Here is a 27702-nt window from a genome sequence, read left to right on the forward strand (position 1 = left end):
ACTGCCTCAGCGTGGCCTGATGAGCGGTGCCATGTCCGAACGAGTGAAACCCTGGGCCACCACAGAGTAGCGCACGAACTTAACCCCTCGGCCATGGGGCCGGCCCTAAGCTTAAAACATTTTAAACAAGAGAGGCTAGGCACAGTGCATTTTTTATTCTGCATAAAGTAAAAAATATCTCCACTTCCTCTGAAAAACAGTATCATAGCTAAAATACACTATAGTAAATATTAACTATTAAGACATTACATAACACTATATACATGAACATGAATCCATATTCTTTAACTTTTCAGTATTCGAAGAATACACTGCAGCATGGAGATTATGAAAACAATGTTTTGCTTTTTTTTAATTCACAGTTCTTCTGGTTGATTTCCATTAGGAGGCGTTCGAGGTGAAAAGGCAATTAAGCCCCCACCAAAGGAAGAGTGTCTGGTGTGCTCCTGTCACCTCTCCTCCACCTGCGTGAAGGGATACTGCACCCCGGGCGTGGCTAGAGAACAAAGTCAGAGAAGTCACTAAAGTAACATTCAAGTTTCACCAACTTAGTCTGCAACATTGCAAGTTAATAGTGGATTAATTAATAACATAACATTTTTGTACCTAATAAAATTATTAACATAATGATTATGCTACTTTCCAGCAGATATAATGTCGAAACTATAGCTTTTTTCATTGAAAGGGTGATTAACACGTAAATGGACTCAGCAGCACATGCAGAATGAATAAAACTGAGGTCACATCTTAAGCCACTTATGTAGAGTCCACAAATCCTAACCCATAGAGCCGCACTTAATATGCCTTTTACTAGTCGGATCCTGTGGGATCCTTTGCTCTGTTCCCCCTCCAGCCCCAGTTCAGGCTCAAGTGAGGCCATGGAGCAAGTCATAATTTGGGTGTGAAAGGGACAGTGGGACCAACAAAAAACATATCAAAAAATCAAAATTCTAATATATACAGAAGTAGAAAAGAATTCACAAGGAGAGTAAATTATAAGGTACTAAGATTTATCAGCAAGATAATGTATAGATAACTGTGAAGTACTTGTAATCATATTACTAATATATGAAAAACAGAATATTGTGATTCATTAGCTTCCAGATTTACTTATAAGATCATATATTATCAGAACCTACCATTCTGAGTTCAGCTCTAGGAACAAGATGAAGTCAAGTTTCTATAAATGGGCCTTATGCCAAAATGCCTGACCCTCTGGTCTCAGCCTGCGATTAAAGGCAGCTGGAACCAAGAAGGACCAGAGTGTGGGTCATAGTAACACACTTCTTTCTGCCTCGGAGACACCAGGCCACCCAGAAGCCTGAAAACCAAGAAGGCATCTTTGAGAGCCAATGAAAGCCAAGATAACAGAGGTCCTGAAGGAACTGGTGGCTTCAGGAAGCCAAGCATTGGCCAGGCTTCATGAGGTTAACAACAGCTGCTGCTGTTTGATCCCACACTTGCCATAATGAATTGTTTACATTCTGAAATCAAAGATCAACAAACCAAGGCCATTCCCTGAGCCATTTTAGCAATTGCCCTGGAAAATTTCAAGGTAAGGCTGTACACCAGAGTTTCAGCCGGGCTACACATTAAAATGACCTGGCACAGGTCTACCCCAGATCGCTGAACTACAACCACGTGGAAGGGCAGAAAACCAGGGCAGCAAACACTCAGTGGGCAAGACAGCACTGCTGCATCGTGTCCGTGCCAGTGGCCCTGAACACGAGGCAGACGCTCTGCCTGAGACAGGCCCAGGGTGGATCAGGGAAATGGAGCCCTGAAGTTACAACATGCTTTAGGAACATAACATTCATATCCCCCTCCTCATGAGAGATTAAACGTGTGCCCCTGTGCCTGGACATGAGGCAACACGGGAGAGACGAGAGCGTCCACGGGAAGGCTGCCCAGAGGGCTGATGCTGGAGCTGGAGTTAGAGGCAAGAGGTCACCAAAAGTAAAGGCTGGGGGCTTCCAAATAAAATGGAACATAATTAGAGTAATCTAAGCAAATTAGAATGAAAACAGCCAATGACACCTGAAGCTAGGCTAGACATCGTGTCCCCAAGCGCATGCTTCAGATGGGTGGAAACCTTGCCTTACACTTTCCTGCATCACTTAGAAACACCTGCATAACCCGGGCCACATGTTAGATATTCATGTACTCAACCGACTCGTCACAGCACATTTGACACATAAGTCACATAAGGAAATACACCTTCAGAGCTTAATACTAAAACAAACTATATTTTAAAGTATGTAAACACGAAATTTTGTTCACATTTTGATAAAAATGAATAACAAATGGTTTCAGATAAAAAAAACAAGATGTAAATTTTAAACTGCATTTCAATTAAAAACTGAGTAATATTCATTTTATAAAACAAATCTAGAATATAAAAGAACTTTTCAGATTAAGTTGGAAAACTTACTGAATCAAGAAGATGGCATTCAGTCATGAGATTTTTATTATCAAATACTGCTGAAAAAAAGAATTTTTAACTTTTTAAATATTCTCACAGTCAAGGGTTATTAGAAATGGACAAAGCTTTGAAAGATATGAGAAGTTCCATATATCAAATGCTAAGACAAAAATATAGATTATCTTATGCTATAACAGTTTTTCAATGTTGTTAAATTTTTTTTAGTAAAATTCTCATCCTTAATTTCAGCATAAAAAGGGACTTCTACAAACAAATCTCATGCTTGTAACATTAAAGGTGCCCAAAACAATCTCAATGAAGAACCCAGCTGGGGAAGATGAAATGTCCGGCCAAGGTGATGTTTATTTTGCGTTAGGCACCAGCCAGAAGAGCACCACAGAGCAGCAGAAGAGAGGAGGCAGAACTATCACACGCTATATTATAACAGAAACGCAAGAGCCCTTTCCTAATGCATGACAATCACAACAAAGTAGGTAGGAGTAGGCATTAGGGAAGAAAAATTGGTCATTTGGAAGAAAGGTTTGACGATGTGTGTTGAAAAGGAGGAGAACTAAAAAAACTTCAGGGAATTTCTCTAATTCTGAGTCTTCACAAACAACGAAGGATCCCAAATAGTTTGGTCTAATGTAAAATGCTACTTATATCCAACATGGATTAGTATCTGCTGTTGATTTTTTTTTTTTTTTTGGTGAGGAAGATGGCCGCTGAGCCAACATCTGTGGCAATCTTCCTCCATTTTGTATATGGGATACCACTGCAGCATGGCTTGATGAACAGTGTGTAGGTCCGTGCCCAGGTTTCAAACCTGCAAACCCTGGGCCACCGAAGCGTAGTGCAGAAGCCCAGCCACTACGCCACCAGGAAGGCCCAGCCCCTGTTGTTGATTTTTAATAGGTCTACCACAACTGGGCTCTACCTCAGCTGATTTCCTTGGAATATTTTGAAATTAGCACATTTACTGTGTTTCAAAAGTTCTGGGCAAAAGTTTTGATACAAATGAAAATAAAACCACATCCACCTTCCATAAGCATCATTTTTTAAGCACAGCCAGAGAAGTGTGATGGTTTGGTGCCTAAGCTTCCTTTGCATCTGAAATTCTCATCCAGCCTGGCACCAACCTGAAGGAAATCACCTCACTCCTCATCATCTCCCTTCCCTCTTGGGACCTGTGACCTTCCTCCCAGGACCGTGGGGTTAGGGGCTAATAACAGAAGTGAAGTCACTTAGCAAACACAGAAAAGCAACTTTAGGAGATTTGTCACTTCAAGTAATCGAATCCCATCCATCAAACGAAATCTGCAAGTGTTTGGTGGTGAGGATGTGGTCTATTTTCCAGAAATCACAGACAGCTTATATCACTTCCTGTGAAAATTTTTTCACCTCCTGTACAAGCTCCTATCCAAGCCAAATACTTTTCTTAAGTAGTCTCAGCAGAAAAACTAACCTGAGAACGATTTAACGGGACTTTCGATTCTAAAAGATCCAGCGTCAAACATTATATGATCAACTTCCTTCGGCACCGCAGAGCCCACGGCCTCAGCACGCTCTCCCGGCTGCATCCTCTCTCTCACTGCCTTCTTCACAGCAGCGAGGCGACCCCCATCTGCGATCCCAGCACCATCCTGTTTTGGTTCACTCGCTATACCTGAAACAAATTTGTCCTACAAAGAGAAATTATGACATTTACTAAAGCAACTCGTTACCATCTTATAAGAAAAATAAATAAAGCATACCTGAAGTATTTCACACATCCGTCTTATACTTATCAAGTTCCTAGTATGTGCTAAACGTGCTGGGGGTCAAAGGTAAAGGACAAAGTTCCTGCCCTCAAGGAGTTAGTCTAGGCTGTTGTCATTTAATGTAAACAAAGACAAGACCCCTCAACATGTCTAAAAACTGATGGAAACTAGAGAACGAGGCTAACTGATGGGAGGAGAGGTCAATGAATAAGAGGTCTGAGGGAATGGTTTCAAAGTACAGATAAAAGATTAGTTTGATTTTACTTGTTCAGTAATCTTAACAGTGGCCTATAAAGTAAAGTAGGAGAGGACCAGGAGGAGGGAGAAGCCAGGAAGAAATGGCGGCAGCGCCTGCAGCGTCCCCCGGGGAGGCTGAGCCGGAGATGGAGCCCGTCCCCGCAGCGAGGCCGGCACGGACCCCCTCCCGGTCACGGCCACTGAGGCCGACGGCCAGCAGTCCTCTCCTCAGGCCGAGCCGCCGCCGCCGCCGGGGGAGCTCGCCCGCAGCCCGGAGGCGGCGGGGCCGGGGCTGGAGGCCGAGGAGAAGCCGCCCGCCCGCCGGGTGCTGGAGCCGCGGCAGCCGCGCTCAGGAAGGGCCGACCCTCGCCTTCCCCTGCCCGCCGCCCGAGAGCCCCCGGCCCCCGAGGAGCGCCCGGAGCCGCCGCGGCCCCAGCCCGCAGCCCCGCGCTCGTGCCGCCGGCGGGCGGGACTCCGCGCTGTCGCAACTCATCCCCGCTCGGAGGTGCGGGTCACGCTGCACCCCGTCATTGAGGACGCGCGTCGTGTCGTTCCGCCTCGGGGAGAAGCTCTTCTCCGGGGTCCTCACGGATCTGTCCAAAAGATAGGAAGTGCAGAGACTCCCTTTCACGGCTCTCCATTCTGTTTCCTGTAGCAGCACACACTCCGATGGTTTGGGCCCCGTGGGACCCTTGTGACAGTATTTCCCAAAAGGGAATAGAAGGATAAACCCGAAGCTATGCAGCTTCAAAGTAACACATTCCAAGAAGGGACAGAAGTCCAGCGAGAAGTGAGTGGTGCTGTTCCTGGGGATCCCCCTCCTGTCCCACCTCCTGAGCCGAGCTTGGCTGAAAGCCTATGGACTTCCAAACCACCTCCTCTCTTCCACGAAGGAGCACCTATCCTCCCCCTTTGTTTATCAGGGACACATATAACCAATCAAGACCTCAGCCACCTCCTCGGAAAATTAAGGGACCCAAACGAAAGATGTACAGGGAAGAACCTACTTCAGTAATGAATGCTATTGAACTACAGCCCAGGCAAGTCCTGTGTGACAAATGTAAAAACAGTGTTGTTGCTGAAAAAAAGGAAATTAGAAAAGGTAGTAGTGCAAGTGACTCTTCTAAATATGAAGATAAAAAACGGAGAAATGAAAGCATAACTACTGTGAACAAAAAACTGAAAACTGACCATAAAGTGGATGGGAAAAACCAAAATGAAAGCCAGAAAAGAAACGCTGTGGTTAAGGTTTCAAATATTGCTCACAGCAGAGGCAGAGTAGTCAAAGTTTCTGCTCAGACCAACACATGAAAAGCTCAGTTAAGTACTAAAAAAGTGCTCCAGAGTAAGAACATGGATCACGCAAAAGCTCGGGAAGTGTTGAAAATTGCCAAAGCAAAGGCACAAAAGAAGCAAAGTGAAACCTCTATGTCCAAAAATGCACATTCAAAAGTCCCTTTCACACGCCGCTATCAGAATCCTAGCTCAGGTTCCCTTCCACCCTGGGTTCGTCTAAAGCCACAAAGGTACAGGAATGAAGAAAATGACTCCTCTCTGAAGACAGGACTTGAGAAAATGCGGAGTGGCAAGATGGCACCCAAGCCCGAGGCTCGCTGCACCTCTACCCGCTCAGCAGGTGAGGCCCCTTCAGAAAATCAGAGCCCCTCAGACGGCCCTGAAGAGGCCAGCTGTGCGGTTCAGGACACAAACGAAGTGCTTGTGCCTGATGAGTAGGAGGAACCACAGACACTGGGCAAAAAGGGCAGCAAAAGCAATATCTCTGTTTACATGACCCTAAATCAAAGAAATCTGACTCTTCCGGTGCGTCAGTGTGTAGCATTGATAGCACGGATGAGCTGAAATCCTCCAACTCTGAGTGTAGTTCTTCTGAAAGCTTTGATTTTCCTCCAGGCAGTATGCACGCACCTTCCACCTCCTCCACTTCCTCCTCTTCAAAGGAAGAGAAAAAGCTCAGTAATTCCTTGAAAATGAAAGTCTTTTCCAAAAACGTCTCTAAATATGTCACAGCAGATGGCAGGACCATATGTGTAGGGGACATTGTTTGGGCCAAGATATATGGCTTCCCTTGGTGGCCAGCCCGTATTCTTACCATAACTGTGAGCTGGAAAGATAACGGCCTTTTAGTTCGACAGGAGGCCCGTATTTCATGGTTTGGGTCTCCAACAACATCTTTCCTTGCTCTTTCACAACTCTACCCCTTTTTAGAAAACTTCCAGTCATGCTTTAATAAGAAGAGAAAGGCCCTGTATCGCAAGGCTATCACAGAGGCAGCTAAGGCTGCCAAGCAGCTGACCCCTGAAGTGCGGGCTCTGTCGACATAGTTTGAAACGTGAACATGGACAGGAAGGTAGGCAAGAACCATTGGAAGGCACCACAGATCTCCTAATTTAGTTAGGAGTAACTTCTATGAAATAGCCTGGCCAAATCGGAGAGAGAAATTGCACTCAGTTGGCTGCTTTTTTTATACTTACCTTATAGCCATTTTTAGACTGAGAAGCTTAAACTGAACAAGCAATCAAATTTTGTCTTAAGGAAGTGAGATTTTAGCAGTATTTTTCAGTTTTGACGTCTAAAACCATACCAAGGCATAGGAGCCATAGCCTCAACTGAAAATGAATTTTTGCAGGGACTGTTAATTGCCATTTGTACCTAGCACTGTGTGTATGTGTATATATATATACAGACACGTACATATATGTGTGTGTATATACACATATATATATAAAATATAGCCTGTCACTATGTGACACAGGTTGCATATTCGGGATTGCAGTAAGGCTGGTGAGCTGGGGGGAATATTGTGGATATTTAATGACTACTTGCTTTTTAATTAACGAACACTTAGCCTTTCTATGTGCATAATGGTGCAAGAATGGCGCATAGGTGTCTGAAAAACTGAGATGCTTGCTATTCAGTTGCAGACTGGGTACCTAGCCCAGTATTTGAGACTGAGTCTGTCACAGCTGGCTAGGTTTGAATCATCACTCTCTCTCTTTCATCCAATGGTAATTTAACAAAAACTTTCAAACTTCTGGTTTGGGAATTTAGATAGCTTTGTCTTTGGATATGTAAATAGTCGATTGCTGAATTTGGTCAGATTTCCTGACTGGCTGTTCCTAAATTCCTAGGATACGTCCTAGTAAATTACACTTTATGAATTAATTGTCATATGTGTAATTGTTGCATTTTGGACGTACCTAATTTGATAATTTTTAAAAAATATTTTCATTTAAGGTATCTGTTTGCAGGTCAGAAAATGAGAAAATGTAATTGTGTAATGCTCTGAAATGTAAAAAAACAAGCTGTAAATAAAATCAACTAAATCCAAAATAAAATAAAATAAAATAAAGTAGGAGAGAAACACTGGGGGTAAGGGGCAGAATTACAAGGCTCTGATATAATGCTATCTTGACACAGCCATTATCTGCGTCGCTGGTGGTGTTATGTTCCCAGGACTAAGCACCAGATAAAAAATGCCCACAGGAGGTCCAAATGTCCCAGCATCCTTCCTGCTTAACAGACTTGAAATTCATTCAGTCAATCTCGTCACTGTCCTCAGGGCCTTTGTCATTAGTAAGACATTACCAATGTCTTACTAAGACATTACTTCATTAGTAAAATAAGGAGACTTCATTAGTAAAATAATCCTACCATAATCCTTTAATACTCTAACATCTTAAACTCCTAAGACAGAATTCAAAACACAGTTTTTATTTGGATTACACAGCGTAATAAAGTACCAGTTTAGAAACCTGATTTTACAACCACAGGCGTTCTTCTAAAATCCAAAAGAAAAAGTGGCAGGGCTCCAAGGTGGCTTGAGAAGTAGCAATCTGAACCAAAAGCTTGGAGTTAAAATATTTTAGGAAAAAAATTACTACAAATAGATAAGAATGGAATCTATCATGTCAACAAAGCCAATTTTACAGAGAAAACAGGAACTTTTCCATGATAAAATTTGGGAAGAAGAGAGAGAGTCTAAGAGTCATTGTTCCTCTTTTCTCCTTAGAAAGTTCCTTCATTTTGAAATACATCACACACAAGAGTATATAAAGCAGAGAGATGGCATAGCCTGTGGGTTAAGAACATGGGTTCTGGAGTGAGAAACCCAGCTCCACCTTGGGCACGTGCTCGAGTCTTCCTGGCCTCAGATTCCCCACCCGAGGATAACGGCACCCACCTCACAGGACTGCTGTGAGGATTAACTGAGTCCATGTGTATAAGGGCCTGGGAAGCATAGTTGGCACATACTAAGCATTATATAAATTATTTACTACTGCTATTATTACTACAAAACAATGGATAGGTACAGTCTAGAGAATAAAACACACTGGTACATACCACTCCTTAGCAACTCAGAAGCTCTCAGGGGGACCAAATCCAATCTCAGCCCCCGCCCCCCCCCCCGCCCCAGAAATGACCATCCTGAATTTTGTGTTGACCTTTCCTCACTCTTTCAAGACAATCAGGACATTGTAAGTAATAGATGACACGTTTTGTGAAATGATGAAAAACCTGAAGTTAAATGTTTCTAAAGCTTAAATTCATTAAAGTAAAAGAGTCTATATTAGAAATCCACAAATTTACCTGAAACACATCTTTGCTCGTATTGCTGGCTTTCTCCCATCCACACTCCTCAAGTATGGTCAGACTGTTGAATTTGTGGCGCAGATCCTGTATCTGTTAATAAATACAGCACAAGTTTATCAGATTAATGCTAACCATATTAAATTTACAAACTAATGAACAAAAGTTTCAAAAAAATTGACAATGACTTGGACTGGTGACATAAATTTAGACTGTCATTTTCAATTTAGTATTCAAATCACTTCTTATGGTAAAATTATTCATTGTTACTTTATGTTATAAACCTCAAAAATCTACATAAAGGATGTCATATGTGAATAACTCTCCTAAATTATTTTGATGACTAAAATGGTAGGAGAGATATCCTAAATTATACAGTGTGAACACAATCTCTCTCCCTTTTGTTGTTCTTGTTGTTGTTTTTTACAGTTTATGTATCCCTTCTCCTACTGAGGAACATATTCGTTGCTTCCAAGTCTTGGCAATTATGAACAAAGCCGCTATAAACATCTGTGCACATTTTTGTGTGGACACAGGTTTTCAGGTCATTTGGGTAAACACCAAGGAGCGTGTCTGCAGCATCGTATGGTAAGACTGTTTAGTTTTGTAAGAAACTGCCAAACTGTCTTCCAAAGTGGCTGCTCCATTTTGCATTCCCAACAGCAATGAATGAGCGCTCCTGTTGGAGCAGAAATCAATGAAATTGAAAATAGGAAATCAAGAGAGAAAAATCAATAAAACCAAGAGCTGGTTCTTTGAAAAGATCAATAAAATTGATAAACCTTTAGCCAGGCTAACTAAAAAAGTCAGCCATCACTGCTGATGCTATGAACATTAAAAATATAATAAGGAAATACTATAAACAACTCTATACCCACAAATTTGATAACTTAGATGAAATGGATCCAATTTCTTGAATGATATCAACTGCCAAAACTCATATAAAGAAAAATATATACTCTGAATAGGCCCATATCTACTAAAAACATCAAATCAATAATTAATAACCCTCAATGAAAGAAAGGACAAGGCCTAGATGATTTCACTGGATCATTTCTACCAAACTTTCAAGGAAGAAATACCAGTCTATAATCTTTTCTAGAAGATAGATGCAGAGGGAACACTTCCTAACTCATTCTGTGAGGCCAGAATCACCTTAATACCATACCAGATAAAAACATTATAAGAAAGGAAAACTAAATATCAATATTTCTTATGATCGTAGATGTAAAAATGCTCAGCAAAATATTAGCAAATCAATTCAACAATGTATAAAAAGAATTACACACCATGACCAAGCGGAATTTACCCCAGGTGTGCAAGGCTGGTTCAACATTTGAAAATCAGTTAATGTAATCCATCACATCAACAAGCTAAAGAAAAAAAATCATACTGTCTTATCAATAGATGCAGAGAAATCTAACACCCATTCATAATAAAAACTCTCAGCAAACTAGGAATGAAAAGGAACTTCTGCAACTTAATAGAAAATGTTTACAAAAAACCTACAGCTAACATCATACATAATGGTGAGAAACTAGAAACCTTTCCACTAAGATCAGGAACAGGACAATGATGTGCCCTCTCGCCGCTCCTTTAGAACATCGTACTGGAAGTACCAGCTAATGCAATAAGATAATAAAAGGATATATACAAGGCAAACAGATTGAGAAGGAAGAAATAAAACTGTCTTTGTTCCAAGATGACACAACTATCTATGTAGAAAATCCTAAAGATCAACATATAAACTCCTGGAGCAAATACATAGCCTTGTATCCTACAGGGTACAAGGTTAACATGCAAAAATCAGTTTCTTTCTTATATACCAGCAATGAACAATTGGAATTGGAAATTAAAAATACAATACCACTTACATTAGCACAAAAATTGAAATACTTAGGTAGAAATATAACAAAATGTGTACAGGATACACATGCAGAAAACTAGAAAGTTCTGATGAAAAAAATCAAAGATCCAAATAAATGAAGATGTATCCATTGTTCATGAATAAGAAGACTCTGTTGTTAAAATGTCAGTCCTGCCCAACTTAATCAACACCATCACAATCAAAACCCCAAAAAGTTATTTTGTGGATATCAACAGAATGATTCTAAAGTGTATGTGGAAAGGCAAAAGATAGTGAATGTACTATACTGACTGAGAAGAACCAAGTTGGCGAACTGACATTACCTGACTTTAAGACTTACGATAAAGCTACAGCAAGAAGACAGTGTAGTTCATGAAAGGACAGATAAACAGGTCAATGGATTAGAATAGAGAGCCCAGAAATACACCTATATAGTCAACTGTAAATAGTCCTTTAGTAATGTGATGATGAAGTGGGGGTGTGTGGGAAGAGGAAGTGTTCTATAGTCCTGTGATTAGGTCTCAGTATTTTAGTAAGCCTGTGCCTCAGCCATGAACTTGACAAGTGCTTCTCAGGACTATTTACAGTAGCTCCTTTTACTCAGTTCATCATGTCTGCTAACAAGATACAGCTACAAGGCATACCAACAGGCAAAAAATAAAATTTGATGAGACAGAGTAAACAATAGGACAAGATGTGGCAGGGATGTTGGAATTATCAGATTAGGAATTTAAAGTAACTATGATTAATATGCTACGGGCTCTAATGGATAAAGCAGACAGCTTGCAAGAATGATGGGGAACATAAGCACAGAGATGGAAATCCTAAGAAAGAACCAAAAAGAAATGCTAGAGATAAAGAAACACTGTAACAGAAATGAAGACTATCTTTGATGAGCTTATTAGTAGACTGAACATGGCAGAGGAAAGAATCTCTGAGCGTGAGGGTATCCCAATGGAAACGTCCAAAATTGAAAAGCAAAGAATCAGACTTAAAAATACAGAACAGAAAATCCAAGAACTGTGGGACAACTACAAAATAGGTGACATATGCATAATGGCAATACCAGAAGGAGAGGAAAGGGACAGAAGAAATATTTGAAACAATAATGATTGCAAATTTCACCAAAATAATATTAGACACCAAACCACAGAAGCAGGAAGCTCAGAGAATACCAATAGGATAATAGCCAATAAAACCTATGCCCAGGTATGTCATTTCAAATTACAGAAAATCACAGGTAGAGAAAAAGTCCTGAAGAACCCAGAGGGAATAAACACCTTACCTATAGAGGAGCAAAGACAAGATTTACATCCCGCTTCTCCTCAGAAACCATGCAAGCAGGAAGAGAGTGGAGTGAAACACGTAAGGTGCTGAGAGAAAAAACCTACCAACCTAGAATTCTGTACCCCGTGAAATTACCCTTCAAAAGTGAAGGAGAAATAAAGACTTCCTCAGACAAACACAAATTTAGGGAATTTATCACCAGTAGGCCTGCCTTGCAGGAAATGTTAAAAGAAGTTCTTTAGAGAGAAGGAAGATGATACAGATCAGCAACTTGGATCCATACAAGGAAAAGAGGGTCAGAGAAGGAGCAAGTGAAGGTAAGATAACAACTTTTATTTTTTAATTACTAATTTCTTTTAAAGATTTTATTTTTTCCTTTTTCTCCCCAAAGCCCCCCCAGTACGTAGTTGTATATTCTTCGTTGTGGGTCCTTCTAGTTGTGGCATGTGGGACGCTGCCTCAGCATGGCTTGACGAGCAGTGCCATCGCCGCAGCCAGGATTCGAACCAACGAAACACTGGGCCGCCTGCAGGGGAGTGCGCGAACTTAACCACTCGGCCACGGGGCCAGCCCCTTTTAATTACTAATTGATCCAACAAATACGTTTGTTCAAAATAATAATAGCAACAATGTATTCAATTATGTATGCTTATGTATACATAATATGTACACATATAAATATATGCTTATATATGCTTATATATAAGTTAAGTGAATGACAGCAATGATGCAAGGGAAAGGAGGGAGGAATGGGGGTTATTTTGAAGTGGGACAGTGTTATTGGAAAGTGGACTTGGATTAGTTGTAAGCATTGTAAAGCTGAGTGAAACATTAGTTGTAAAGTTGAAAACTCTAGGGCAACAACTGAAAAAAGTAAAAAGGAGAGAAAGTACAATTGTGTAAAATGCTCAATTAAAATCACAAAAGACAGGAAAAGAGTGGAAGACAAAACTAGGACAAAGAACAAGGGTAAAAAAATTTTTAAAGTAACAAATATGGTAGATATTAACCCAACTATATCAATAATTACTTTGAATGTCAATCGTTTAAACATATCAATCAAAAAACAGAGATTGGCAAAGTGGATCAAAAAACACAACCCAACTATATGTTGTATGTAAGAAACCCAGTTTAACATAAAGATACATATAGGTTAAAAGCAAGTGGATGGAGAAAAATATACCATGTTAATAATAATCGAAAGAAAGCGGGAGCAGCTATATTAATTTCAGACAGCATATTTCAAAGCAAGGAAACTTATCAGGGATAACGAGAGGTATTACATAATGATAAAGAAGTCCATACCCTAAGAAGACATAACAATCCTTAATGTATGTGCAGCTAACAAGAGAACATCAAACTATGTGAGGCAAAAGCTGATAGAACAGCACAGAGAGGTAGATGAATCCACTATCATAGCTGGAGACTTCCACACCCCTATATCAGAAAAAGACAGATCTCACAGGCTGAAAATCAGTGAGGACATAATTAAATTCAACAACACCATCACATCAACTGGATATCATTGATATCTATAAACTACTTTATCCAACAGTGGCAGAATACACATTCATCTCAAGCTCACATGGGACATTCACCAAGATAGGCCACATTCTGGGCCATAAAACACACCTTAAAATTTCTGAAAGAAAAGAAACAATACAATGTCTGCTCTCAGGCCACAATGGAATTAAGCTAGGAATCAATAACAGAAAGACAGCTGGAAAATCCCAAAGTATTAAATAAAACAACACACTTCTAAATAACACTTGGATGACAGAAGAAATCTCCAGAGAAATTAAAAAATATTTTGGATTAAATGAAAACTAAAACACAACTCATCAAAATTTGTGAGATGTAGTGAATGTAGTGTTTAGAGGGAAAGTTATAGCATCGAATATGTATACTGGAAAAGAAGAAAGATCTAAAATCTATAATATAAACTTCTATCTTAGGAAACTAGAAAAAGAACATCACATTAAACGCAAGATAAACAGAAGGAAAAGAATAAGAATTAAAGCAGAAATCAATGAAATTGAAAACAGGAAATCAATAGGGAAAACCAATGAACCCCAAAGGCAGTTCTTTAAAAAGATCAATAAACTTGATAAGCTTCTAGCCAGGTTAACTAAAAAAAAGAGAGAGGACACAAATTACTAATATCAAAAATAAAAGAGAGACCATCACTACAGTTCCCTTGGATATTAAAAGATAATAAAGGAATACTACGGCAATTCTGTGCTCACAATTTTGATAGTCTAGATAAAATTAATCAATTTTTTGAAAGAAGCAATCTGCCAAAACTCACACAAGAAGAAATAGACAATCTGAATGAGTCTGTATCTGTCAAAGAAATTGAATCAATAATTCATAACCTTCCAAAACAGAAAGCACCAGGCCCAGATAGGTTCACAGGTGATTTCTATCAAACATTTAAGGAAGAGTTTATACCAATTCTCTACAATCTCTTTCAGAAGATAGAAGCAGAGAGAATACTTTCTAACTCATTCTATGAGGTCAGCATTACCCTAATATCATAACCAAATAAAGACATTACAAGAGAGGATTACTACAAATCAGTATCTCTCATGAATATAGATGAAAAAATGCTCATCAAAATATTAGCAAATAGAATTTGATGGTATATAAAAAGAATTATACACCATGATGAAAGTGGGATTTATCCCAGGTGTGAAAGGCTGGTTCAACATATGAAAGTCAATTAATGTAATCCATCACATCAATAAAATACAACAGAAAAGCACATGATCATATCAATAGATGCAGAAAAAAAATGTTTGAAAAAATCCAATACCCATTCATGAGAAAAACTCTCAGCAAACTAGGAAAGGAAAGGAACTTCAACTTGATAATCAAGAACAGCTACAAAAACCTTCAGCTAACATCATACTTAATGATGAGAAAGTAAAAGCTTTCCCACCAAGATGAGGAACAAGGCAAAGATGTCTCCTGTCACCATTCCTTTTCAACATCATACTGAAAGTCCTTGCTATGCAATAAGGAAATAAAAGGTATAGTATTGGAAGGAAGAAATAAAGCCATCTTTGTTTGTAGATGACACAATAGTTCATGTCAGAAATCCTAAACAATTAACTAAAAAGCTCCTGGTACTAATAAGTAATTATAGTAAAGCTACAGAATACAAGGTTGATATTGCTTACCTATATGCCTGCAGTGAACAACCAGAATTTGAAATTAAAAACACAAGACTGTTTACATTAGCACCCCAAAAATGAAATAGTTAGGTATAAATCTAACATAGTATGTACAAGATTTGTATGAGGAAAACTACAAACCTCTGATGAAAGAAATAAAAAAACTAAACAAATGGAGAGATGTTCCATGTTCATGAATAGGAAGACTCAATGTTGGTTCTTCCCAACTTTATCTATAGATTGAATGCAATCGCAATCAAAATCTCAGCAAATTATTTTGCAAATATTGATAAACTGATTATAATGTTTATATGGAGAGACAAAAGACCTAGGACAGCCAACACTACTGAAGAAGAAAAAGTTGGAGGACTGACACTACTCAACTTCAAGACTCAGTAGGCTACAGTAATCAAGACAGTGTGTTATTGGCGAAAGAATAAACAAATAAATCAATGGAATAGAACAGAGAGCCCAGAAATAGATCCTCATATAGTCATCTGATCTTTGACAAAGGAGTAAATGCAATACAATGGAGCAGGAATTTGACAATTGGAGCTGGAACAACTGACATCCACGTGCAAAAGAAAAGAATCTAGAAACAGACATTACACCTTTCCCAAAAATTAACTTAAAATAAATTATAGAGCTAAATGTAAAACACAAATTATAAAACTTCTAGAAGATAACAAAGGAGAAACCTTGGGTATGGTGATGACTTTTTAGATACAAAGGCACAATCCATGAAAGAAATAATTGATAAGCTGAACTTCATTAATATTCAAAAATCTGCTCTCTGCTAAGCACAATGTCGGGAGAATGAGAAGACAAGCCACAGACTGGCAGAAAATATTTGCAAAAGGCATATCTGATAAAGGACTGTTATTCAAAATGGGCAAAGAACTGTTAAAATTCAGCACTAAGATAACAATCTGATTAAGAAATGGGCCAAAGACCTTGAGAGACACTCACCAAAGCAGATACATAGATGGCAAATAAGCATATGAAAAGATGTGCTACATTGTACGTCATCAGGGAATTGCAAATTAAAACAGCAATGAGATACTACCACACATCTATTAGAATGGCCAAAATCCAGAACACCGACAACACCAAATGCTGGTGAAAATGTAGAGCAACAGGAACTCTCATTCGTTGCTGGCGGGAATGCAAAGTGGTATAGCTACTTTGAAAGACAGTTTGGAGGTTTCTTACAAAGCTAAACATAGCCTTACTACATGATCTGGTAATTACACTCCTTGCTATTTACCTATGGGAGCTGAAGACTTACGTCCACACAAAAACCTGCACACAGATGTTTATAGTAGATTTACTCATAGTTGCCAAAACTTAAGAAGAAACCAAGATGTTCTTCAGGAAGTGAATGGATAAGTCAACTGCGGTTCACCCAGACAATGGAATACTATTCAGTACTAAAAAGAAATGAGCTTTCAAGCCATGAAAAGACCCAGAGGAAACTTAATGATGTATATTGCTAAGTGACAGAAGCCACTCTGAAAAGGCTACGTGCTGTATGATTCCAACTATGTGATATTCTGGAAAAGGTAAGACTATGGAGACAGTAAAAGATCAGTGGTTCGGCGGGGAGATGAATAGCCAGAGCACAAACAGAGGATTATTAAGGCAGCGAAAATACTCTGTATACTACTATAAGGGTAGATACATGTCATCATACATTTGTCCAAACTCATAGAATGTACAACACGAACAGTGGGCCCTAATGTAAACTATGGACTCCGAGAGTTAATGATGTGTCAATACAGGCTCATCAGTTGCAACAAATGTACCACCTGGTGGAGGATGCTGATGGTGGGGGAGACTGTGCATATGTGGCGGCAGGAGGTATATGGGAGATCTCTATACTTTCTGCTCAATTTCGCTGTGAATCTAAAACTGCTCTAAAAAAATAGTCAATAAAAACAAACAAAAACCTACTATGAGAAGGAGTCAGCAGAAACTACAAATGGCAGAATTTGCCCTCTGAATGCTTCAGATACCAAACCGTGTTCAGTGTGACTCTAAAATGAGTGCGTTTAAATCAAACAGAAATGAGAAACACCGCCACTGAACTTAAAAAACAATAGACTGTTTATAAAGCAGATTAGGCACAGTTTATGGGAGAATTAGGGAACGTCAAGTTAGAGCTGAGGCAAAAGACAGGAAGATGGAAAATATGAAAGAGAGGGCTAAGAGTCATGGAGGAGAGAACGCAAACGTCCCACCGAGGAATCTTTGGAGCTCAAGAAGGAATGGAGGAGCGGCAATATTAAAAAGGATAAAATCTGATAATTTCTCTGAATAAATGAAATGCAGGAGACCTCAGGCCAGGAATCAGTGAGCGCCCAGCAATGTGAGGAGTATGCAACGAAAGTCCCTCTAAGCAGAGAGGACCAAGGATATAAACCATCTCCGAAGACCTTTCCCCTTTGGCAGATGAAAGACTTGCTTATAACTGTGGCTTTAGTGATAAAATGTCTCAGTGTTTGCCATTTCCTCTCTCTCTAGGGAGCTGCCCTTTGAATAGAGGCATCTTTGTTGTGCTGAGGAAAGGCTGATTCAACGCATATGGCAGCCAGTGGATTTTCACTGTCATACCTTCTCCTTTTCCGCTTCCTCCTCTGTAATGAGGATTTGTCTAGTTGGTTTGAGGCTGTCTCATTAATTAGTGTGTTTGGGGGAGTGAGTTAGAATGAGTGAGGTTCCTCAATCAGACACGCATGCTGCAGGCCTTTGCTCGGGCTCATGGAGCGGATAGTCTGGGCCGTGCACCGATGGCTTGCTCCAGCCCCATCCTGCCCAGAGCCTGGGTCAATGCAAGTGCACACACCCGCCCGGGCCTCAGCTGTCATTTCTCTTAGGCTTCATGAGCAAAAACCCAACACGAACGAAAACACGGTTGCAGGGTGGATGCTTACTGCGACCCATTTCCAAACCTTTGTTGGAAGCAGTGAATAAAACAGCTTTGTAAAAGAGGCATTAGGCAGGAATAAAGCACACAGCCTGTCCCGGGGTGGGGTGGGAGGGCCAGTCTGAGGCTGGGCTGTGACAGCTCTGACGTGGGGCTCCTTTCTGCTCCCTCTAGTGCTAAGATTACCATAGAGGAGGCGTGCTTACAGCCCATCTTCCTTGGGCCAGGCTTTGAGTGCAGGCACAGGATTGGGGAAGGGGACTCTTGAGAAGGAGTATTGAGTGAATGAAGAGCAACTCAAGTTCTGCCAACAGGCACACAGTTCCTGTCTGTCCACCCATGGATTCGTTCACTCCGTAAATCTTGGCTGAGCCGCACTCTGTGCCAACCATGTGCTGGGCGTCAGGCACACAGAGCTGCCAGGCTGGCCCAGCCCTGCTCTTCTGAAGCTTACTGACTGTCTAGGTTTTGGTCTTCCCAAAGCTGACCTTGAGACAGGGATTAGGGTGAAATAGCTCATCCGGAAGGTGAAACTAGGCAGCCCCGGTAGGGAAGGGGGCAGGAGACAATGAAGGCTGTGTGGGGTTTTCTGGGGCTCCATCCTGATGGGGCCCTTGGAGTGACTGTGCAGAGCCCACCTCAGCCTTGTTGCCCTGATTAGCAAGGATGCTGGGGTAATCGTCCTTCACGGGGTGCTACTGGGGGCAGTCCCTCCCCACGATATCAGGCCTGGCCAGTTTACTCCTGGGGCCTGAGAACGTGATCAGAGAGTTGCAGTTGCTGAGGTAGGAGGCCATGCATGTGTTTGGGAACTGTCTACAGATGCTGCAGGTGCCCTAGATGGGCTGGTGGGCAGCCCACAGACAGTGCCAGCTACAGCATCTGGTAAGGGGAACAGGTAAAATGCAGTAAACCAGCAGGCAAATGAACAGTTACAATGGTGGGAGGTGCCTTGGAGGGAACCATCAGGGAGCTGGATTCAGTAGGAGAAGCAAGGATCTCCTTCAAATGGGGGGTGTCTGTGTCTGGGAGGGGTCCCCAGTGAGCAAGCAGGAACCTGCAGTCATACCTCCCTGGGAGACTCATTCTTGCCTTTGCCCAGAGCCTCAGTGGTGACGTGTGAGCCAGGACTGTGATCATACATGTCTTCACTTCTGCTAGCAATTGTTTAAAAGCACATTATCATTTGACATCAGATAGTTTTTTCAATTGCCAGTAGATGACCTAATGCTTATTGCTGGAAACGAAACTCACCAAGAGCTCCTGCTTGCCCTTAGTGATCGCTCCCATGATCTTTTGGCTGACATGGCCTGCATCATTGACCCTCACCCCACTCCATGCCCCAGCAGCGCACCTGCTCCGCCTGCCAGTGTCTGCCCCGCCACCTGAGGAGACCACGTAGACTCTCTCTGGTTTCTCCTCTCTGCCCCAGGGATCCCAGCACAGGTGCTGGATGCTGTGCCCTCTCGAGTTTAATTTGGTCCTGGTCTTTGACTTACAAATGGCAGGGTGGCCATGAGCCCTTTTGATGGGCTGAAGTGAGAGGAGCTGAGGAGGAAGAGGGGAGGGAAAAAAGAGGAGAGAGGAGAGAGACAGGTATAAGCTTGCAGAAGGGGGAGGAGAAATACATTCCTTGGGGCCAAAATGTTACCTGGATTCCTACCTGGGATTTCCCTATTATCTCAGGACCTAAAGAGAAGAGACCAACCAGGGGTGCTTGAGCGCCTCTAACAGAAAGCTGCCTCCAGCCCACAACACCATTGCTTGGCAGCAATTGGAGCAGTGCACAATTAAGACCTTTACAAGCCCTAAGCACTTGGAACAAAAAGAGAAAACAAAAGCAATACTAAACCCTAGACAAGTGTAAGGAACCCCTTGACATTGTCATTTTCCCCATCATGACTTTACTACTTCAGGCCTGACAGTCAGGGTTTGGATCCTGACCTCCCCACTTCCTGCCAGACTAGTCACAGCTCTGTGCCTTGCTTTTCTCATCCACAAAATGGAGATGATGATAGGACCTCCCTCATTATGGCTGTCACAAGTGTTAAGTGAATTGATATGTGTGAAACACAGCACAGCGCCCAGCACAGAGCAGGTGCTCCACTGTTGGGGCCAATTAGTTTTATTACTAATATATTTTTTGATATGTAACATTTTAAAATAAAATTTTCTCTCTTCTGTTTTTGGTGCCCTGATTTATCGGTTCCCTAACGTCACATCTGGCTGCTAACCACTCTCCTCGCACTGACCTTGAGCACTCCTCATGGTTCCTCAGAGCAGCTGAGAGTAACGGGGCGTTGTCTCCCACCACATTCATTAAACAAACGAGGACATGTGGTTCATGAAGCATTGCTAGAAGACCCTGGCTGTCAAACCTGAGTGGTCAGGATAGTACCCTGCAGGACTTGTAATCACATAGATTGCTGGTCCCACCCCCAGAGGCTCTGAGTCAGTGGGTCTGGCTGGTGTCCACAGTTTGTATTTCTACCATGTTCCCAGGTGCTGCTTCTGCTGCTGCTGCTCCAGGGCCCACACTCTGAGAGCCACTGGTCTCGAGTGAGGAGACCAGTCCAGAAGCCAGCTGAAATGCACTGTCTTGGAAGGTAAAGAGCATTTTTCTGGGGGATGTGATAATTAGTAAGACTTGGTCCTGGGTACCTGAAGCCAAGTGAAGGATGACAACAGATTCAGAAGAACTGGAGGGCAGGACAAGATGGCATAAGGAGCATCAAGTCCTGTAGGAGTTCGGAAGAGAGTTTCCAGCTGGGTGAGAGGATCTGGACTGGGCCTCCGCGGCCAGTGAGTGCGGTCCAGCACCTGGCCTTCAAGTGCAGTGTGGTGGTCTTCAAACACGTGCTCTTGCTGTAGAGAGGTGTCTCCTGTGGTCTGTCCCTGAAACCAGGTGTGCTGTGGCTGCTTAGACCACAGCAGGGCCCACTTGTCGATTTGGCACAGCAGGCATGGTGCCCAGGGCCCATACTTTTAGGGCTCATGAACATGTTTTAATTTCTTTTAAAATCAAAGGAAAGAAGAATTTGACAATAATGAATCCAGACTGGATTACATTTAAATAACATAGTCATAAAACGTAATCTTAATATTTCTTTGGAGGAAGGGGCCCATGAAGGCAAGAATTCCGAGGACCCTAAAAAGTCATGAGGTGGTCCTGCCAAGTGAGTGTGATGGGAGCGATGCCCTGTGACTTCTGAAGCTGGGTCAGCAAAGGCCACACAGCTTCCGCATGGTTCTCTTAGGACGCTCCCAACTGCCCCGAGTTGGCCTTGCTGGAGAGGCATGAGGCCCATCAGTTGTGGGCATGGGAGCCAGCCACCTCGGACATCCAGCTCAGCTCAGCCCTCAGAGGACCAAAGACAGATGGCAACCACACAAGGGGCTCCAAGCCAGAACAGTCCAGTGGAACTCTCCGCAAATTTCTGGTCCACAAAACAGTGACCAAAATAAATGGTTTATTTGAAGCAGGTACATTTTGGGCTAATTTTTTGCAACATAATTCTAACCAGAACGTTCAGCCAGGGAAGGGAGCTCAGAGGCTGGTGCTCTCGCAGGGTGACGAACAGATCGGTAGGTCCTGATCCCAGCAACTCCCGCAGTTTGGGTGAGTTTTATAAGAAACTGGGTCACTGACTCCTGATAGCCCATCTAGTCATTGAGAGCCCGGTGCGCAGAAGGAAGGAGACAGGAGTGTGCACTGCCTGTGGCAGTGGGGTGCTGCTGGGAATTTGAAGTTAGGAGCAACAGAGCTGTGCTTTACAGGGATTACTGTGGTGTGGAATAAAGATGGATTGGTGGGGGTTTGGGGAGGGGCACGGAGAAGGTGGGGAGACATCAGCAGTGGAAGCCAGTGCCTAGGACAGAGTTCTTGGGTGCAAACCACAGAAACGACATCCAGCCAATTTACGCAGCAAAGGAGTTTACTGAATGGCATCGTTTTTTTTTTTTTTCCCAACTGATGCAAGGCTGGAGAAAAAGAGCAGGGCCATGGTGGGCCAGGCATCTGTGAACGAGGCCGGATCCTGCCAGGGAACAGTGGGGAGGGTGCCAGGGTATGCAGAGCAGCCACTGGACACTCACCACTGCTACTGTACAAAAATCTCCACCTCCCCCTCGCTCCCTGGGTGGTGGCCATAGGGGACAACTGAATTGCCAGGGAGTGGGAAGAGAAAGCATCTGCTCCCTTGTTTTTGTAGGGACCATCTCTGTAGGACACCCCAAAACTGAGGTTTGGATACTGAGTAGCCCAGACTGAAACATAAGTTCTACTCCAGCAAGTGAGAGCTTGGCCTGGTCCCAGTATGGCGATGGGCAGGGAGAGGGGACAGTGGCTATGCGAGGATTTGAGGAGGGACTTGGGGTAGCTGGTGGCCCAGAGTCAGGCTTTAGCCCCACAGTGTTTGGGTTCAAATCCTGGCTCTGCCACTTGGCAGTGGGGCTGGCAGTCGGCACTTTATGTGACTATTTGACTTCCCTAGGTCTTTGCTTCCTCGCCTGGAAGACATGGACACTAACTGTATCTACCCTACTGTTGTGGTCAGGAAGAATCGTGGGCATTTTGATAAGGTGTTACAAAGGTAGCTGTCCACAGGAAGACTCCCAGAGGTGTCAGCTGTTGTTTTACTCATTATTTTCAGTAACTGGAGGTAGACCTGGGGCGGGGGGGACTGAGGAGTCAAGGATAACACGTGGGATTCTGTTTGGGCCGCTGGGAGTGGAGGTAAAGAAGACTTGGGGAGATGCAGACCTGAGGGGGAAGAGGATGCTTTCGGCACTGGTGGCTGCGTTTCCGTGCTTCTGGGAGACTCTGGGACAGATGTCCAGGAGGCCATAGGAGCTATGGGCCTGGGCTTCAGAAGCACATCCCAGGCTGGATCCAGGTTTGGGAGTTCTTGGCAGGCAAATGGTGACTGCACCATGGGATTCCATGTGAGGGAGAGAGAAGGGTGCTTCAAGGGAGCCCGGAAAACACCATGTGTCAGTCTGGGTTTCCTCAGAAGACTCTGAGTCTAGCACTCCAGGATCAGTTGTTTATCTGGGAGATGATTTTGGGCGACACCAGTACGGGTGTGGGGAAGCAAGATGGGAACAGGTCCCTAGAAACAGCAGAGACAGGGTCTGGATGCATGAGCTTTATTGGGGTAGAGAGGGCTCAGGGGTGAAAGAGGCCAGAGAGGAGGGGAGGAGGTGCGCAAGGATCTGCCCGTAAGGCCAGTTGAGCCTTGGCCTCATCCATGAACAGAGAGGGGTTTGGAGCAGAAATGGCTCTGCAGAGTGTAGCTGTTGAGGCAAGGGAGCAGCCCCCTCTCATGCCTCATGTACCAGCAGATGAACCATGTGTGTGGGTGGTGTGGCCCGGGTTAGGGGCTTCTGTTAGCAGAGGGTAATTCTCCAGGTTAGGGGAAAAGGTGAGCTGTTAGCAGCCTACATTGAGGTGGTCGGCCAGAACCCAGGAAACGGGGTCTGAGCAGGCTGCCCACAGCACTTAGGAAGAAAGCAGTATGGGATGTGATAATCAGCATCTAATTGATGCACAACCCTGCTGGGGGCCTCTGAGAGGAAGACAGGAATGCATGCCCAAGTTAGTCCACTCCAGACCTGGGCTGGGGTATTTATACTCCAGCTCCTGCCAGTCTCTTGTCCAGGGCTTCTCGGACGTGTTTATCCTTAGCAACCCTTGCTAGTGGGCAATGTGAACTCTGGAGACCAGAGAAAGTTCCAAGGCGAAGATGTGCAGGTGTGGACACTGGAGGCCAGGCAAGCCCGGCAGTGGCACGGTCAGAGTAGGAGACGTGGACAGGGCAAAATAGCATCAGCTACAGCCACCTTTAAATGGCCACAAAAGCAGCGGAGAAGGAGCAGAGAGGAGGGAGGAAAATCAGAAGAGGAATGGAGCCACAGGACTCCTTTGTGCAGAAACGGCGATACATTCTATTCACGCGTGTGCATCCCACTGCTATTGTATCTGTAATTTCTAGGGCCAGTCTGGCTAGGGGAGACTCCGAAAAGCCCAAGGCGGGTCTCTGCTGAGCCGCTCAAACCCGGTCCAGTCTCAGTCTGGCTCAGCGAAGAGCTGGGAGGCGCGAGGGGCTGGGGCGAGTGGAGCGCATATGCGTGGTTGGCGACAGAGAGGGCCTGGAAACCTTCCCTGGAAAATAATGAGCGGAGAAAGCCTCACTGATTAGTTAAACCCCGGATAATCCTGGCTGATGAAGGCAGATCCGGACCCCTTAACGGATTTAGGGTTCCAAACGGGTCCGGGTGGTGACTTGGGGCGGGGCCGCTCTCGAGGGCTGGCTCTGGTGCAGACTTGTCTGTGGGGGGCGGGGGGGGGGGGGAGGGCTGGGAAGAGCCTGCCTCCCCCCTGCCCGGGCGTGGAGGACTTGCCCAAACGTGGGCGCCCACTGCATGGTCCAGGCATCTGCCGGGCGCAGGTGACGCGCGAGCGGTGGCTGGCTCCGGGGCCCGCTTCCTCGCTCCTTCTCAAGTCTCCTGAGCGGCTGGAAGCCCTTCCCCGACCTGGGCCAACGCTAAGAGAAGCGCTTCGTCCTGCCCGCGCCGATGCGTCCCATCCGTCTGAGCCGAGGATCTGAGCTGATCCCGCAAAGTCCGGCGCTGGAGTGGACGCTCGACCCCCGCAGCAGCGGGGGGTGGGGGTGGGGGCATGGACTGGCGCGGCGGGGGTGGGATGGTGGAGGAGAGGCGCTTCTCACTGGGGAGGGGCAGTGAAAGTGCCTGCGCTCCCGCCGCCGGAAGAGGCCCCAGGGTTCAGCTCTCCCCGCACCCTGGTCTTGCCAGCGCCTTCCTGAAGATGGGGCGGGAGGAGGTGTTAGGAACTCCTCTAAACAGGAATTGCAGAGTCCCCTTAGAGCTCCAACCCGGGCTCCTTCTCTCCGGTCTCTGCTTCGCTTTCCTGGTTTCTCTCTCCCTGTCCGGTGTGAGCGGGTTAATAAGCTTCAGTTTCTTTCATCTGCAAAATAGGTTTTGTAAGATCCCTCCGAAAGGTTTGGAAAGCTGTGTGTTCTTGGCTCTGCGCGGCGCTCACCGTGTGGGGTGGCCCAAGTGGGGCTCCTCTCGCCTGGCCTTTCGGTACCTCAGGGTCCCTGGCCATCTATTTGCGGGCTGTCCTCTCGGTGAGCTGCTGCCTCCACTGGCACAGGCTAGGGGACGGAGTCTCCAAGACCCTGCCCAGGTGTGGGGGCGCCGTCTGCGTTCGGCCGCGAAAGCCGGTGAACCGCCTCTGAGACCCTCCGCTTGCGAATGACCCGGGTTGGGCCACCTTAGGGCCAATTGTCCTGCCTGCCCTGGATTCGGTCGGTAAATGTGTGGATCGCTAGGTTTCCTCCTTAACTGCAGCCCCAATTCTCATCTACAAACGACTACTCCGCCCGGCAAAGAGCCGGAGCACGTAGGCGGGTCCTGTGCTCCCCACGCCTTCGCCTGAACTCAGAGAGAAATTTGGGGAGAAATTCCTGGCGGAGCCAAAAACGACGCCAGCGTCTAAAGCCGCCCCCGACCCGGAGCAATTCACAGAGCAATTATCCCAAAGGAAAGTTATTGTTTTGCTAATCCCGAGAACAGCTTGCGAGGGGAGATTTGAGTCTTCCTCTAATAATGGAAAGTTAAGACCTAGCCTTGCAATTATCTTTATCGGAAGCCCCTCGTTTAATCTGCGTGGGTAGCAGAGGGCCGGCTCCAAGGCGCCGCGAGCCGGAGACCCGCTTGCTGAGTCGGGCTCCGGCCGGGCGTGCGCGCCGCTGGCGGCGCGGCTGGCCTGGGCGAGCGGCCGCCTCCCGCGGGGTGACCTCAAACTGCTGGGCCGTCAGGAGCTGCGACCGAAGAGATTCTGCTTCGGGGGCTCTGTGTTTGAGAAGGGTGGGCTCAGGGCTCCGGGCGATTCGGGTTGGGCGGGCTCAAATTTGCCGCACGCGAGCCCAGGGCGGCTCACCCCCGTGCTTGGGCGCCAACATTAACAAATATGGGCTTTTCACGTGAAAATCAGGCTCTCTTTAAATAATCGTTAAATCGGACAATAATTTGTTAGCCTCCGTGAAGAGAGGTGGGTCCCAGCAGACAGGCCCTTAATTTCCAGTTTACTGCCCTCCTCCCCTTTAGGGTTGCCAGATAAAATAGTGATACATATCATACTAAAATTGTATGTTTATCTGAAATTCAAAGTTCACTGGACCTCCTGTAATTTAGTTTGCTAAATCGGGCGCCCTTTCCCATCACTCTCCTCCCGTCTCTCTCTCTCCTCGTTCTTCCCCCGGCTGGTGTGGATTTTGCGACCCCCTACAGACCCGCCGTTAGAGCCCTGGGGGATGGACTTGGCTGGAGGTGGAGTGGGCACGGATTAAATAAACGGGGATTTTCGGGGAGGGCCCTCGTGGCTCCGCAGGTGGAGTTGGAGGTCTGGCGAGGGTCATACTGGTGGTAGCAGTGGGAGTGTGGCTGGGAGTGGGGCCCTAGATCTTAATGCGCGGCTGGAGGGTGGGAGGGAGGCTTCAGGGCAGCTGCGAGCCGGGCTGCCACCCAGAGAATATGGAAGGGAATCTGGAACCTGCGGCTTTTAGCTGACCGGCAGATAGCGAGGTCGCTGTCTCCTCCCTGCTTGGCTCCCACCGAAAACCGGGGTGGGGGTGGGCGGGGGGACAGCTGGAGAGGAGAGGGGAGAAGGAGGAGACTGCAGCTGGGAGGGCGGCAACCGAAGGGAGGGGAAGTGGTGGCGTCCCCATCTCGCGGGGTCCGGAGCAACGACGCGTCCGCGCCGGGCTGATTGGAGCCCTCCTGGCCTTCCGGGCCCGACGGGAGGTCCAGTCGTATAAAGCGCCCTCTGAGCTGAGCTCCCTCTGCAAAGGTGACCTAGGGAGGGTCAAGCCTAGCCGACTAAGAAGCCATGACGGGCCGGGACGCGCTTTCCGACGGGCGCTCCAGGAGCAGGGCGCTGGTGCCTGGTGGCTCCCCCATCGGTCCGCGCCCCCGAGGCTTCGCCATCACTGACCTGCTGGGCCTGGAGGCTGACCTGCCGTCGCCTGCCGGCCCCGGGCCGGGATCGGGCTGCGAGGGCCCGGCGGCCGCGCCCTGCCCGGGTCCAGGGCTCGGCGGCCCCTGCCTGGCGCGTGGGGCCCTCCCGCTGGGGCTCGGCCTCCTCTGCGGCTTCAGCGCGCGGCTGCCCGTGGCCGCTCGGGCGCCCTGCCTGCTCCTAGCCGATGTGCCGTTCCTGCCGCCCGAGGGGCCGGAGCCTGCTGCCCCGCAAGCCCCGAGCCGCCCGCCTCCCGCGCTGGGCCGCCAGAAGCGCAGCGAGAGCGTCTCGACGTCCGGTAATCAGGCCAGGCCAGCCCATCCCGCCCCTGCCCCTGTTCCCTCGGCCTTGGGCCGTGCAGGGGTAACACGCCGTCGCCCCC

At 45.5% G+C, this 27702-nt stretch overlaps 1 protein-coding gene and 1 pseudogene across 5 annotated transcripts in view; one reads left to right on the forward strand and one right to left on the reverse strand.

Moving 5' to 3' along the window:
• Positions 1-264: 264 nt before the first annotated feature.
• The window catches only part of LOC111769928 (disks large-associated protein 5-like), a 52653-nt gene continuing 25215 nt past the window's right edge, over positions 265-27702 (reverse strand). For 2 of the 5 annotated variants that reach the window (XM_070246999.1, XM_070246998.1), the window contains 3 exons: positions 9028-9120; positions 3888-4104; positions 265-496 (listed from right to left, as the gene is read on the reverse strand). In XM_070246999.1, coding sequence (XP_070103100.1) covers positions 450-496; positions 3888-4104; positions 9028-9120 — 357 coding nt within the window. In that variant the 3' untranslated portion in view covers positions 265-449. Of the gene's footprint in view, positions 497-1139; positions 1322-2431; positions 2482-3887; positions 4105-9027; positions 9121-27702 lie in introns of those variants that run through there. The other 3 variants (XR_011430657.1, XR_011430659.1, XR_011430662.1) reach the window with 3 other exon arrangements.
• On the forward strand, positions 4381-6773 carry LOC100147162 (PWWP domain-containing protein 2A-like; annotated as a pseudogene).

Source organism: Equus caballus, chromosome 22 (assembly GCF_041296265.1).
Source record: "Equus caballus isolate H_3958 breed thoroughbred chromosome 22, TB-T2T, whole genome shotgun sequence".
In the NCBI taxonomy this organism is placed as follows: Eukaryota; Metazoa; Chordata; class Mammalia; order Perissodactyla; family Equidae; genus Equus; species Equus caballus.